The sequence below is a fragment of the Ananas comosus genome, linkage group 11 (genome assembly GCF_001540865.1).
Source record: "Ananas comosus cultivar F153 linkage group 11, ASM154086v1, whole genome shotgun sequence".
Taxonomy (NCBI): domain Eukaryota; kingdom Viridiplantae; phylum Streptophyta; class Magnoliopsida; order Poales; family Bromeliaceae; genus Ananas; species Ananas comosus.
In genome coordinates, this window is record NC_033631.1 from 12,908,149 (window position 1) to 12,923,620 (window position 15,472).

The window sequence follows — 15,472 nt, forward strand, 5'->3', positions numbered from 1 at the left end:
CCCTTCATTGTCTTGGTTTGACTTTTTCAAATTAATAAGTTTTGTCCTCGTCTAATCAAATATTAAATTCAACCCATCAACCTTGTTGATCAATGATAACAAAACTTGCTTTGTCCTTAAATTCGATGCCCATAATTTGTTATCAGTTGTACCGTAGCATAATTGGTTGCATTTATGTGGGCGCACGGCACGTCTGCGGGACAAAAATTTCCTGGGCACCGTGCCCAAACAATTTGTTTGGGCACGGTGCCCGGATGGGCGCCGCGTGTGCAGTGGGGCCAATCCGCACCCTCCCTTCCCCCTCTCTTTTTCTCTCTTCCTAAAAACCGAGCCCACCATTTTTATTATTTTTTTTTGAGGGTGCCGATGGGCGCCGCTACACACGCGGCGCCCATCCGGCACCGTCCCCAAACAAATTTTGTTTGGGCACGGTGCCCAGAAAATTTTTGTCCACGTCTGCGTGTCTGATAGCAGAATTTTTATTACCATTGGGTTGTAATATGACCGCAACCTCTATCAGTATTCTGATACTCGATCCAAACTGTAGCCAATTATCACAAAATACGAAGTATAGCAATCCAAATGTATGTTGTTTGTGAACTTCGATAATCTAAGGAAAATCAAGGGTATCTCAGTACGTTTAACAAGTGTAGAAATAACATTTCACAGAGATTCTCTCCGTGGCGACTGCCCTTAGGTCCTCTTAAATGTTATTGATAAATTGACATTCCTATGTATTAGCATGTTAGCAGCTTAATTTTTAGACCTGTGAAGTAATTCATGAATATTTACTTCTCAGCAGTACTTGAGAAAAGCACTAGGCTATGCAAAAGCATTACCGGGTAGCATTTGCGGTCCATATGATGTTTTCCGACTTCCCAAAGGTTACATTCTCCATTAGAACGAGTTATTCAGTAATGACTTACACAGCATATAAATTTTTTTTAGTATTACAAAGTGATGTGCGGAATGAAATATTTCCAAATCCAAACAAGCTCGAAGTATCAATAGCTTTTGGAAGTCAATCATTACTACAAATTAGCAATCTAGATGCGTTGTGACCTTTTCCAGTTTCTGGCTTTTAACGCTCAACAATATTCTGTAATAGACCAGATATTATAATTACACAGCTTACATATATAATTCATCTTTTTTTTTTTTGTTTTGTTTTGTTTTGGTAGGCATCTATACGGCAACAGCATACTAGGAAAATCGGAACATATGATAGGAATCATTTTGCTTCCATGACAAGATAATAACTGAGCTTGAATCATCCATGATACATAAACTGTTTTAATGACATTTCTCACTATAGAAAAGAATCGAAGAATGTATAAAGAATGTTACAAACAACAAAAAGGAAAAACAGAAGTTTCACATGAACCATATCATTGATATGTCCTTATTAGAGTACATACAATTGCTGTCTCGGACAGCCTTTTGTCCGGAGAAAAGCTTAATCCAATCAGCCTTTCTGTGCTTTGTATTCTTCGGAAGAAAAAAAAAAATCTCTATCGCGAAGAAAAGTATCGGAGGTCTTGCATGTCATGATGTTGCGGAGATATGTTTGTCACATAAAAGTTCTGCTGCAAAAGCCAATTAATCAATTTAGTATGAGATAAATCCTTATGTTGTTTTCTCTCTACATAAATACATAATGATTGCTTGCTTTTATATCAGACTATTTACCTTGTGATTCAATGGCCGCAACTCTGACCGGCTTCATGATTCTCATCACATTCCTCATATGCTCGAAACCCATGACAAATATCCCTATGAAGTAAAGAAAGCTTAGTTGCAGCTTTCCTAGCAAGTTATAAACAGTTACAAGACCAATTGCTCCTTCATTGTTCCTAATGCTCAGGGATATTGGCATCCCCAAAATGAGCCACCCTGGTTAACATAATTGGTCAATATAACCATGTCTAGCAATTTTAAATTGCATAAAACATAAACAGAATACACACTGAATATACATTGGCATTTGCAACTACTGTTGTCTTGCTTACCAGATTCTCTCTCCGGCAAACATGCCCATTCTTGCTCCTTAAGCTTAGCCTTTGACGCCCTTATCAAATCCAAAAGAGCTAAATTTACCTGCAGAACAGCATAAATCGTATAGGATTATTAAGGAGCTAACTACCCAATCAAATTATATAGTTGTAACCACTGCTCTATTTCTTTGACTTCCAGCGTTACAAGTTAGATCTCTCCATGAGATAAACTCGTTGGAGCTAACAAAAACTCTAATCTGTGCTGCTCAATCCTGGCCGCATGTGAATGATTTCTCACCTCATCAGGCCTTTCATGGCTCACTAAATGACCGCCATGAAGCTCTACCATTCTTGCTGCTGGGTACAGTCTCTCTGCAAGTCTCCTAGCATGGTATAGTTGAGCAATGATATCATACCTAACAGATTTGAGATCAATAATTAAGTCATTGCCCTTGGAATGGTGTATGCCAGGAGGAGTGGGAGAATCGTAGTATATAAATCGACATTAGTCACCAACCTTCCATGAATGACTGAAACTGGGAATCCAGATGAGCGAATCGTGTCAAGTTCTTTAGCTGTCATCTTGTGTGTCCAGCATGCATTGACTTGGCCTTCGAAACCATAGTTAGATTGCATTCCCGTTGATGATATTGCCTTTACGTATTGCTGAAGTTAGAGAAATTAAGTTAGCATCTTTCAAGTTACTGGCGAAATAACAAAAGAATATGAACATACATCAATATTGCATAGTCGACCCAAAAAAAACTGGCGCTATCATTATTTCATTGAGCGAGAGACATGAAACATCTAACTTGTTATTCTGTAAGAGATAATCAGACAACTTGGCTGACTATTCACATTCGGCATGAGCTTAACTACAAAGTATGTAGGACTCTAATGCACCTTCAGAAGAAATGCGACAAAAGTGAAGATGAATGAAGCCCTAATAACATTCACATAATTTGGGAGTACTGATATTAATAGCTCTATTTACACCAAAAAAGATACTACTTTTTGCGTTTCTAGCACACTTGTAATGAGAAAATGCACATTATTAACTACAGAACCACAACAATAGCGGACGGCTGAATCTTACTTGATAAAGAATACTTCTTCTTGTACATGATCCTACATATTCATCAAGATATTCCTGCAAAAATAGCGTCTTGAGTCAAAATATTGGCAATTGAATTCTTCTAAAAATTAGCCACAAGATAAAATGATGGCTGAACTAAATTTAACGTGTTCTGTATCACACAAAACAATTACATAGACCATTGGAGATCTCTAACCTTTGTGTAGTGGGTTTCCAAGTCAACAACAGCTCTTTCTTCTGGAGTTTTCGCCCTTAAGAAACGAAATGCGAGAGACATCATTTGGCGGTCAATCTGCAACAACGACGGTATGCGGTAAAGATGGAGGATTTAGTGGAACAGTTACCATGGTGAAACAAGAATCTTTTGGATCTCATTATACAAACATTTTATGAGAAGTGGTTTTCTCGCGACCTCGACATTCTATTTAAACTAGTCATACTGTTTTCCAAGTCGACATCTTTCAGGAGACGTCTAGTTTGAGAGTACCTCTAATGGGGCCACAAATGAATCTTAGGCATTACTGCATGACAGAAAGATATCATGATGTAGTTTATGGATGAAATTGAACTCTCCATTTAAATAAGTGGGGCTCTGCAAGCACCATGTCCCTGTCAACTATTAGGTGAGTCAATTCTGGCAAGAAGTTGCTAGAATAGACTAATAAGATGATAGATATTGTGGCTCTGGTAAGTGGTTCATATACTAACAAAAAAGTTCAACCTCAAAAACTTGTCATCTCCATCTTTCAATAGAACAAAGTGTAATTGAGATTGATATTCATGCAGGATAACATATTGATGTTACTCAATTTTGTACTGTATACTCTCAAGAGTTATCCTTTCACATGCCGATACAACTTTAACCAAAATGGAATTTTAAGTGTGGCCAGCAATGTGCTAAAAATAAACAAAATTCGATGCCCGAGTCGATGAACAAGAACCCCTCAAAAGAAAACGCACCTCATAATGTCAGCAACTGCAAATAATAACAAAGTTTTGTTTTGTTTTTTTTTTTTTTGAAAATAAAAAAGGAGGAAGCAGAAGCATTTATGCGATTACCTTGGGAAAGCACTCGAAGCCACCTCCTGTTACATTCAGCAACGCCAAGGAGCACAACCTATCAGGCGCCATTGCTGCTAATTTGCAAGCGATCATCGCACCTGTCTCCAACCAGCAATCATATTTTACACTTGGTGTGAATTTCTCTCCCGTAAAACTTATTGAAATCATGAGGACTAATTTCAAATAATGAAATTGTATGTCGAAGATATATATTTCTATCGTCAAAACAACAAGTGTACCAGGAAATGTGGAAAAGAAACCCCCAAAAGGTTGAAGGGAAGGGGAGGGTGAGCTAGAGACAAAAAAAAAAAAAAAAAAAAAAAAAAAAAAAAAAAGAGGGCCTACCCATGGAGTGACCAAAGACGTGAGCTTTTTTCCAGCCAAGATGATCCAACAGAGCCAAGGCATCTCTCGCCATGATCGTCGTTCTGCAAATCAGATTGCGGTACATCCCCATCTCATTAAAACAGCGCGTGGACTTTTTAGGATTTCTCATTTCGGAAAAAAAAAAGGGTTAAAATCGACAACAAAAAAAAAAAGATTGCAGTCGATTGGTGGAAATTGCTGTGCTGTTACAAACAAATTGCTGTGCTGTTACAAAAAGAATAAAAAAAAAAAAAAGGAAAGGGAAGGGGAAAGGGAGGAAAAAAGTCTCAAATTGACTATTATAGGAATACGCAGAGAGAGGGAGAGAGATAGACAGATAGATAGATAAAAGGAATTGGGGGAGGACTCACGTGTATTCGGATTTATTGGTGGGCACGGTGCTCCGACCCATGCCGCGGTTGTCGAAGCAGCACACCTCAATCCCCTCAACCTCCACTTGCCCCTCCTCATCATGGCCGTCCGATCCTCCGCCAACGGCCGCCGCCGACTCCGACTCCGACTCCGACTCGTCGTCGTTGGGCTCCACCGCCCCCGTCAGACCCTTTATCTGCGGCCCCCACGAGTCGTGCGTCCCCGCCAATCCTGCCATAAACCAAATTATTATTACTATTATTAACTATTGTTATCATCATCATTTCCCGATAAAAATCACACTTTTGCGCATGTTCCCCCCAACCCCCACTTCCCCCAAAAAAAATCCCAAACTTTCAGGGCGGGGGGGAGGGGGGGCAATTAAAAAAAAAAAAAAAAAAATTCTCTAGTTGATTAAGGAGGAAGAATAGAAATCTCTACCAATAATGAGGAGGACTTTGGTGCTTCCATGGCCATATCTCCTGTAAAAGATCCTCATCCCATTGCTTTCTCTCACGTCGCAAAACGGCATCTTTCCACACTTCCGTTATCCTTCTCCCAACTCTAAGTTAAATCTTCTAGGCGATTAACCGAATCCTCCTCCGATCACCCGGGTATCAATAATCAATCAATACTAATATATAAGTACCAATTAAATAGCAATATTATAATTTGGTCGGGAAAAAAAAAATGGAGCTCAGGAATTGCTAGGGCGAAGGAGATGCACGAGAGGCTACAACGCTCATTACACGGCGAGGGCGAGGGCGAGGGCGAGGGCGAGGTCGAGGGAGAAGGTGCAGGAAGAAGAAGAAGAAGGGGGGTGTCTCGATTATGTGTACGAGGGAGGAGAGGATAGGCTAAAGCGGTGCGGTGTTTGGCTATTTTAAGGTGTAGGGGAATGCGGAGAGGCGGGACACGTGGATGGATGCGAGATGGTCGGATCCACGTCATCCGGTCAGGCTCGAGGGAAGCAGTTAGGGAACGGACGGATGGGATGGGATGGGTTGGGATTGGGGACGGTGTGATGGGGTGAGGTCAAAAGATGAGGCGCTGGGTCGTCGATCGATCGGGCTTTTTAATTGTCTTTATTTATTTATTAATAATTATTAATTAATTAATGCCCTTCCGTCGTCGTCGTCGTCATCAGTCTCATCGGCTCTCTTGTCTCGGATCGGTCGCGCTGTCCACCGTCCGATCAATCGTCAATCATAGCGGAATGCTTCCAGGTGATGTGGTATCCATTTGTCGCATCGCATCACTATTCTCTGCCCTTGGGTGAGATGTACGCGTGTCGTCGGCTGCCACGCACGCACGAGTTCAACGTTTGCTGCTAATTTCAATCGATTGCACGCACCAAAAACGTTTGTGGTTGTTTTTTTTATTTATTTATTTATTTTGGTTAGCACCAAAAATGAAAAAAAAATTATTAGCATGCCAACAACTGGCGTGGCTGAAATCCACAAAAATGAGGGATTTTGACGGTGCACAATTCCGAATTCACCTAGCTAGACGCTAATGGGCCGGATACAGCTTAACTAATCAATGTGCACATTAAAGAGACCCCAGAGAGGCACTTTTATTTGTTTTTTTTTATTCATTTATCCGTGCGATGTGTTGCATTTTGGTTGGTTAGTCTATTTTATTAGGTACATTGAAAATGCATTTTACTTCTAATTTTGAATATAGTTTATATTTTGGTATTGATTGATCACAATAGCTTCCATACTCTTTAATTAATGGCCATTAAGACACTAGCTATAAAGTGTACTAATAGTAATAAAAAAAAAGCTTTTGTTGATTCTTGTGGGTTTTCTTTTTTTTTTCTTTTTTTTCTTTCCCCCTTCCATCTCTGATCTCTCTCTTTTCCTTTTTTTTTCTTTGTGGTGGAAAAGCCGCCCCGTAGGTATCTATGAATTTGGAAGTCAATGTTGAGCGGCCGAGCCTTCTTTATTAATATGAAGGAGAATAATAGGTTAATTAAGTAGGCCAACTAGAGATCCATGGCACTGCAAACTTCAATTTCGGATTCCGGCGGCCATTAAATTATAAAAACAATTGAATGGTCATAACCAATGAGAGGTACCACGCATTGAATCTCCAAGCTGACTAAAAGAAGAAATGGTCATTGAGCTAATCAATCCGAATAGAACATTTAGCTGTTACTTTACATTGCCAAACTCTTATTTCCAATTTAAAGTTGATAGTATTAATTTTGACCAAATTATCACGCATGCTCGAAGATGGCATGGATTCATTCTACACTTCTACAAAATAGGTAATTTTGACAAGTCGGTTTTTTATACATATAACAACATATTGATTGTTTAATTTTCCAGTACTAAAGTTGCAGTTAGGCATCATGCCTAAAACTTGTTAAGAAAAATTATAGTAATCTAAATTATCAACATCGTTTTGAGGTATGTAGCTTTGATTACATCGCTCTTGTACACAAAATGATTTACAGTGTCTAAAACCATGATTTCTAAAGTAAATTTTACCACGGGAAGCTTGTCAAAACGAACATCAGGTAAAGTATTCACAAATCAGATCACGCTCTTTGCCTTTCGGCGATGCTTTAACATTAATTTTATTGGATAAATATGGATAAATATATAAGATATAGAACAGAGTAGAAGGGCAAGATCTAGAGAGCGAAAGCCTGCTGGTCCTGATCACGATTGCCGACTTCGTCCTTACCTCCTGCGAACATCTTTTTTAGTCGTGGTTAGGCCCCACGTCCGGACGGTGGAGGCCACTGACGGTTTTGTGGATTGATAGTTACTAATGATGATGATGATGATGATAAAGGCCAGGGCGAAGCTTACGCGCTTTGCGCTTCCATGTTGGACTAATCAAACTAAGACAATAAGATTATATTATAAACATGCGAGAAATAGACAGAAAAAGCATGCGGCACGTTCCTTCTAGACTATTTTAAAAAGGCGAATGGTCTGACGAGGCTCCGGATGTGGAGAATTTTCCAAAAGGAAAATGTTTCCCTTTTTTTTTTATTTATATTTCGTTATTGAATGTTTTCCCTTCCTAGTGAGCAGTAGTAGATCAGGCATGGAACCCGACCTATAAGAGCGTGATGCTAACTGTGGACAATTCAATCGATCCGTTCCTTCTTGTTCCGTGTTCCTTTAAAATTCTAAACAATCTCAAAAGTCATTGAAGTTTGGCGAGCAAATCATCCGTGTCTCAGATGAGGCTCAAGTTTAGCCCTAAAGTTCGATACCTTAATAAACCCACAAATTGCTCTTGTTCCAGATCCAGTAGTGGGCCTGCACCTGGGTCGAGCGAGAGACATTGGCATCAGTTTGGGCTTATGTTGGTTCGTTATTGCAGTTCGACTCGGTGCTTGCCGAAGAAAACGTAGTGTAAGGCCCAAATGATAGTTTTTGGGCCGAGACATTGGACTGCTCGAGCCTCCCAGGCTCCTCGACACCCCTTCGGTCAAAACACTTTTTCTGTGAGACGACGAACTCTCAACCAAATCAACAGTACTCGAGGGAGAGTGCTGGACTGGAAGGGCTTGAAAATTCTATTTTAGGATGATAAGTGATAGTGTCTTTTTCCCAGAAAGGATTAGTGTTCTGGAAGCTTCGAATTAATTTGCTTATTAAGCACTGAGCCATTGCTCAAGTGTCCTCCACCCATTGGCTCTCGCCACATCTACGCTCTGTTTATCGGCCGGCCAAGTGCTCCCCCATGAGTTTGGTTCGTGGTCCCCCTTGCTGTGCTCGCACTCGCCTAGATTCAGTTTGTATCTTACCGTGCTCGGTGCAATCGTGTAAGACACGTGCCGTCGCAAAGGCGTGAATTGGATATGTCCAGAGGTACGTGTATTTTTTGAACTGAGTTCCCAATTCCCATTCCTTCACTGAGTCCTCGGATTACTCACCACCTGCTTTCTATCTGGCTATTGATTTGTATATAGATCAATGAATGATTCAATATATTGATTAGCCAATCAACATCTAATACTGCAGATTTATGGGCATTCTTACAGGTGTATGATCCTGTAAAAGTGAAAAGAAGAGTTTATGCAACCAGCTAATAAGTTCATGTCGTTTAGTCGTTATTCCTGACTGCGCCTATTTTCTGCTTTAGCAACCAGCGAGACATCAAATTGAGTTTAGAAAGTCAACGCACAGTTGTTGCTTTCTATCATATAGTTGATTCTTTCTCTCTCTGTTTAGTCAAAAAGAAAAAAATCTATTTTTTTAAAAAAACTATTGATTGTATTTTCTTGTCTCAGCAACTTGCAAAGTCAAATATATAATTATTTATTTAAGAAAAAAGAAAAAAAAAAGGATTTCTAAAATGAGGCTCGTTATCTGAGCTAATAATTCTATTTGTTGGTCCGAATTATACAAAGCTATTTATACATAAAAATGTTGAAATCTCAAATTTTATTGTTTGCAAATTTATTAGCTCTCTCTATCTATTTCTGCGTCAGAAAAGATTCGTTATTATCTTCATGCAATTTTTTATTTGTTTCTCTGTTTTTTTTTTTGGGTCTCTGTCACCCACTGCAATTAGTACGGAGGATTATTATCCAGCGAATTGAAAGATAGTTGAGTTAATTATTGGCGTCCTTCTGACTTCCTAACAACATGGGCCGGGTCCAACGGCGTCGAAAATCTGAAAAATAAGGCAAAAAGCCCCCCCGCCAATAAGAAGCTTCCTGTGTTAACTGGTATAATTAATTAAATTTAATTAAAGGTGGTAATAATAAGAAACTACTTCCTTCCCTCCTCGGACCCGGACCCTGGCCCGGACCCGGACCCGGACCCGGGGAGTTGACACGTCAGGTACCCTACGATCACAGTTGTTCTCGAATCCGAGTACGATCCCACCGATCGCGTCGGACCACGTCAGCAACAATCGTCCCTATTATCCATCCATTTATCGTATTTGGGAATTTGCGGATCCTGATAGCGACCACCCCACGCCACCTGTTACCGTTACCGCTAGCATTGGCGGAGCAACAAATGCAGCCTCCCCCGGATGGAATCTCCACTCTCCTGCGTGCACACATCGTTTCTCTTCTCCGATCCCGATACTGCAAGTATTTTCCCATTCCCCTCTTCCTCTTCCTCTTCCTCTTCTTCTTCTTCTTCTTCCTCTTAATGTGGGGCCATACGCCGCGGCCACCGGAGAGCGAGAGGGAGCTCGCCATGGATATAGACCTCGACCTCGACCTCGACCTCGACGCCTTCGACGCCCCCGCCCTCGCCTCCCCTCTGGATCTTCGACGACAACCGGGCCCCAGAGATCTCCGAGGACTGTCTCAGATTCCTCTACGGTGAGCTCCCGCGATCCTCTCGCTTCGGCTTCCTCGTTCCATCGGATCTCTTTGCTGCTTTTTGTATCAATTAGTCCTTCGCAGTATGATTCGTTTGCAATCCATGTCCATTTTTTGTCGACCCTCTGTGTTCGTCTTAGACGGAGCCATAAGTTGCGATTGCTATCGAAAAACTCAGATTTAAGCATTAAGATCTGCTTGTTCTTAAGTTTGGAAGCTGCAAGCAAAACTTTTGTTTTGTTTGCATTTCGTTCCTCCTTCCCTGGTAGCGCGGCGAAATGACCACTGTATTATGGTGGTCGTGTGCCAATTGATAATAACCTTTGTTCGATCGAATATATCTTTTCTATTGCTTGGTGTCACTCGAGGTCGGCCCTTTTTTTTTAAAATTTTTTTTTTTCCGCCTTCCTTCTCACAATTATTCACTATGTGGAGTGTCAGGTAACTCGGACATTGCGACTCCACGTACTGACAGGACCAATGCGAATTCAAAAATGCTCGAGATCGCAGCGTTGGACGGCAACTCTGACGCCTCTTGTATAATAAAGGAGAGGATGACACAGGCACTTCGGTACTTCAAGGAATCAACAGGCCAGCAAGTATTGGTCCAAGTATGGGCCCCTGTTAAGAACGGAAATCGCTGCGTTCTCACCACTTCAGGACAGCCCTTTGTCCTCGATCCTCCCCGTACTAAACTTCTTCAGTACAGGACGGTATCCTTGATGTACACTTTCTCTGTTGACGAAGAGAACGGCGGATATCTAGGGCTACCGGGTCGGGTGTTTAAGCAAAAACTGCCCGAGTGGACGCCGAATGTACAGTACTATAGCAGCAAGGAGTATCTGCGTCTTGATCATGCCCTCCTTTACAATGTACGGGGAACTTTGGCCTTGCCTGTTTTCGAGCCTTCCGGTCATTCTTGTCTCGGTGTGGTCGAGCTAATCATGACTTCACAGAAGATTAATTATGCTCATGATGTTGATAAAGTTTGCAAAGCTCTTGAGGTAAACTGGCTATCTAATAGTGCTGTTTCTCTAGTTTCGCTCTTCCCTGCTGGTGATCTGCTTATTTTGTGTGTCAGAATGTCGTTGCTCTCCTATCATGTTATAAAATAAAATATGGGTTGCATACTGTACTGATATCTGTGTTGTCGTATGAGTGACAAATTTCATTGTCAAGCATTGAGAACACTAAAATATGAAGTTATAAGTAATGAATACACACCACTGTAAGGCACTGAGTGATTTCATTTGCAGCTCATTAATAAGATACACGCTGCTGCATGTATAGGTAAACGACAATGAGCATTATAAGTTGCAGTTCATTAATAAGATACACACTGCTGAATGTATAGCCAAACGAAAATGAGCATTATAAGTTTTGTTGTTAATAGCAGATGCAGTGAAGTGGAATGCTCGATCTTATTAAGGAACGTACAAATATTTACATCATTACTCTGCGATGGAGAAAAATTCAATGCTCTGTAAATAATTGCCTTGCATCAGTAAATACTGTATTATATGATTTCTCTTTTAGGATTTCTTTAGAATTTGATGACTTCTCTGCTATTATTAAGCTCAAGTTTTGTTCAGTTTGCTGAGCTAGTCATACCCTAATAGTTTCCAATCTCCCACATCAGTAACATAAGTGAAGTTTCCTGCAGGCCGTAAATCTGAAGAGTTTTGAAATCTTGGACCATCCAAGCCTGCGAGTGAGTTATCAAAACCAAACTGTCGTAGATGTGTAGATCAATTAATCTTTTCGTCTCTAATCATCATTTATTAGTATTATGTTTTCTCTGAACCAGATTTGCAATGAAGGACGCCAAGCTGCCCTGGCTGAGATCCTTGAAATACTGACTGTAGTCTGTGAATCCCAAAAGCTGCCTCTCGCTCAGACTTGGGTTCCGTGCAAGCATCGCACTATTCTGGCTCAAGGCGGTGGCTCAATAAGGAACTGTTTGAGCTTCGATGGAAGTTGCAGGGGCCAAGTGTGCATGTCGACAACAGATGTGGCATTTTATGTAGTTGATGCCCATATGTGGGGATTTAGAGAAGGTTGTGTGGAACACCATCTACAGAAGGGCCAAGGGGTGGCTGGAAAAGCATTTGAAACTCGCAGGCCTTGCTTCTGTACTGACATTCAAGAGTTCTCGAAGAGCAAGTATCCTCTCGTGCATTACGCTCGGATGTTTGGTTTAAGCGGCTGTCTAGCTGTATGTTTACAAAGTACACTGTCGGGTAATGATGATTACATATTGGAATTCTTCCTCCCCTCTGAGTGTAAGAATATTAGAGAGCAACGGGCTTTGTTGAATGCCATTGCAACTGTGATGAGACAGTGTTTTCACAGTCTAAAGGTTGTTGGTGATATGAATTCTCAACAACTATCTTTTGAAATCATTGACATAATTGCTAATCAGGATTGTGAATTAGAACCAAAGAGTATATTAGATCCAAGTGATGATAATTATCTTTGTACATTTCCTGTAACTAGTATCCCTGAAGGGAATGATGATTCCGATAACGAGGGAAATGCATCTCATGATTCACGGGAGCAGCTTTGTGCGTCAGATGAAGGTGCTGAAAAAGATGGTAACATAATTGTAGACCATAGCGGAAGTGGGGAATCTAGAACTGTACTTAGCAAGAAAAACAATAGACCGTCTGGGAAGAAAAGAGGGAAAGCAGAAAAATTGATCAGCTTAGAGGTTCTCCAGCAATATTTTTCTGGGAGTCTGAAAGATGCTGCAAAGAGCCTTGGTGGTAAGCTTCTTGACTTTAAAATTGATGTTCAAAACCTTGCTTACTGTCCATTGTTATTTCCGTTATTGCAGAGGTATATGGATTTTCACTTGCTGAAACAGTATGTTTCTTTGTACATTGTTACTATGGACTATGCATTATTTCTGTTCTCAAGTTTCAAATTAAATTCATTATGAGATTATTTACATGCAACCACCATACCTCCTCTCTGTTTGTCTTGCTTGCTTGACTTTTTACTCTATTGTCTGTTCTATCATTATAAGGCAACCTCTCTAACCTTAACTTACTCTGCTGTTCGCAGTTTGCCCTACAACCATGAAGCGTATCTGCCGTCAGTATGGTATTTCAAGGTGGCCATCTCGCAAGATCAATAAGGTCAACCGCTCCCTTTCCAAGCTGAAACATGTAATCGAGTCAGTTCAGGGTATAGAAAGAACCATCAACTTAACCTCTGTTCCATGCCCACTTCCAGTTGCTGTTGATTCCTTATCTTGTCCTGCAAAATTGGATAGATCCCAAACTAATATAGCTATTGAGAGTGATAAGGACACCTTGCCACTCAAAATGCCAGAAAAAGATGAAATTAATGTACAACCTGGTCCTCGGTTGGATGATGTTAGAGGTTCAAAGAGCTCAAAGTCAAGTAGTTCCTCCGAAGGTAGTATGAATGCTCCCACTTCCCAAGGTTCTTGTCAAGGAAGTCCAGCCAATGAAGTCCTTTTGGATAAGACTCAGATAAAACAAGGGGCTGATACCACTGCTGCCTCGAGATTTCCATTGCAACCAATTCATTATGCTACTGATGTTGATACTCAAGAACAGCTTCCCAGGAAGCTGATTAGGGATTCAGGAAGCTCAAAGGATTTGAGTAACCTGTGTAATGCTCCTATGGACGGTCAGCAGGTCGAGCCAGCCGTTGCACCTTCTAATATATTACGTCACACAGCTATACAAGAAAGGACTGTTACTATAAAGGCCAGCTATAAATATGATATAATTAGGTTTAAGCTGCATCCGGATGATGGCATCATAGCAGTGAAAGAGGAAGTTGCAAAGAGATTGAAGTTGGAGATGGGTACATTTGACATCAAGTACTTGGATGACGATCATGAGTGGGTCATGCTTTCTTGTGACGCTGACTTGGAGGAGTGCATAGAGATTTCAAGATTGTCTGGAGCTCATGTGATCCGTCTCTTGGTACAAGATATTGTCGCGAACCATGGGAGCTCTTGTGAGAGTTCAGGAGATTGAGCAGGAGTATAAGTCTGTAGCTTTTACAGTACAGTCATAGAGATCTAGTATGTTTCTTTGTGTGAACAATCTCCATCTTGCTCATATTTGGCTCGACTGGGTATTATGATTCTTTGATACTCGAGTAATTATAGTTTATGTTGATCTCTTGAGAAATGTTCTTTTGTGAGCTATATGTTTATAACACATTTAAGGCATTATGGGCATGTTTCATGAAGATTCAAGAAGGCCTGAATTGGAGGATCGTTGAAGGTGTAGACCATGGATAACGATGAACAAAATTGCAATATACAAGGTAGAGGAATTTTGTTTTGACCGTGCAACAGAACAGTCCAGGATAATGAATTGCACATAAAAATCATATCTTGGATTTCTACAACAGTTGGTTGCCTCTATCTCGGCCTGATTCTAATCCCAGCATCCAATATCTCATTTGATGGGGGGTGCGAATTTGGGTAGAAATTAAAGGGACTTGGCCTCACAAGTATCCCTGAATCGAAATGCGTAGTTTTTGCCTAAGATCGTGATTGTAAATCCTAAATCGGAAGGATCTTTCTCATCATCAAATAATTGCAGAATAAATTGATGTGTTTTGGGGCATGCTCGACCTTGCGATATGTGTAAGTTGGTTTGGAGAAATATTGTTCAAGCAGTGATACTGAAAGAGGCATTAAATTGAAATCTGCCCAACAGCTCCTCTTTTGGAATCAGAAGCTTCAGAATAGAACTGCCTTTGGATTTCAAATTTTCATTTGAACTCTCCACCGTGCTCGAAGTTCTGGGGTTCCTTGGTTGCCAAAGGTTCTGTTATATCCTGATAACTGAGAGTTAATGACAAACTCTCTTCCTTTGCCTTTGTTTTTGAGGATTATTGTTGCTGATTGTTTTGACCATGAGCTATATTCCGCGAGTTAAAATTGCATTTAGGGTATGTTTGGTTCGCATATTTTAGATCCGGAATGGGAATCGGTTTGACCAAATTCTGCTAATTTTGTTTGGTTCACAGGAGTCGGTTTGGGACTCCCATTTCGAATCGGAATGGGAATAGTCCATTAGCTTACAAATTGATTCCGATCTCCAAGTCCGAATTGAAGTTTCAATCCCATCCCACACTCACTTTTTCCTCAGGCCCAGCTCAACGTTTCTCCATCTTATCTATTCTTTTTCTTTGTATACCAATATTTTTCCTCTTTTGTAATCATAAAAAAAAAAAAAAAAACGTGATATATTATTTTTTATTACAATTTTATTCAAA

At 40.6% G+C, this 15,472-nt stretch overlaps 2 protein-coding genes across 3 annotated transcripts; one reads left to right on the forward strand and one right to left on the reverse strand.

The window, feature by feature from the left end:
* On the reverse strand, positions 1,251-5,739 carry LOC109717630 (putative aminoacrylate hydrolase RutD). Of its 2 annotated transcripts, none has more exons than XM_020243491.1 (11): positions 5,332-5,739; positions 4,890-5,121; positions 4,498-4,580; positions 4,150-4,250; positions 3,287-3,382; positions 3,091-3,144; positions 2,512-2,660; positions 2,293-2,410; positions 2,010-2,097; positions 1,690-1,773; positions 1,251-1,586 (listed from the first exon to the last, which is right to left on the reverse strand). In XM_020243491.1, exons 1-11 carry the CDS (start codon positions 5,420-5,422, stop codon positions 1,546-1,548), a joined length of 1,137 nt encoding a protein of 378 aa, XP_020099080.1. In that variant the 5' UTR covers positions 5,423-5,739; the 3' UTR covers positions 1,251-1,545. The 2 variants fall into 2 exon arrangements, with proteins under 2 accessions (XP_020099080.1, XP_020099079.1); XM_020243490.1 differs by having other exon boundaries at positions 1,690-1,893.
* On the forward strand, positions 10,115-15,134 carry LOC109717324 (protein NLP3-like). Its single transcript, XM_020243053.1, has 5 exons — positions 10,115-10,201; positions 10,643-11,205; positions 11,865-11,912; positions 12,009-12,966; positions 13,268-15,134. The coding sequence occupies exons 2-5, from the start codon at positions 10,696-10,698 to the stop codon at positions 14,215-14,217; spliced, it is 2,466 nt and encodes an 821-aa protein (XP_020098642.1). The 5' UTR covers positions 10,115-10,201; positions 10,643-10,695; the 3' UTR covers positions 14,218-15,134.

What these genes read in the sequence shown, in the direction of transcription:
- LOC109717324 (XM_020243053.1), top strand. Translation starts at nt 10,696, where the DNA reads ATGCTCGAGATCGCAGCGTTGGACGGCAACTCTGACGCCTCTTGTATA. An exon ending in AAGTTTGCAAAGCTCTTGAG is followed by an intron (nt 11,206 to 11,864) that starts GTAAACTGGCTA and finishes AGTTTCCTGCAG; the next exon opens with GCCGTAAATCTGAAGAGTTT. An exon ending in TGGACCATCCAAGCCTGCGA is followed by an intron (nt 11,913 to 12,008) that starts GTGAGTTATCAA and finishes TCTCTGAACCAG; the next exon opens with ATTTGCAATGAAGGACGCCA.
- LOC109717630 (XM_020243490.1), bottom strand. Translation starts at nt 5,422, where the DNA reads ATGCCGTTTTGCGACGTGAGAGAAAGCAATGGGATGAGGATCTTTTAC. An exon ending in GCCATGAAAGGCCTGATGAG is followed by an intron (nt 2,098 to 2,292) that starts GTGAGAAATCAT and finishes GCTGTTCTGCAG; the next exon opens with GTAAATTTAGCTCTTTTGGA. An exon ending in TGCGGCCATTGAATCACAAG is followed by an intron (nt 1,587 to 1,689) that starts GTAAATAGTCTG and finishes TGGCTTTTGCAG; the next exon opens with CAGAACTTTTATGTGACAAA.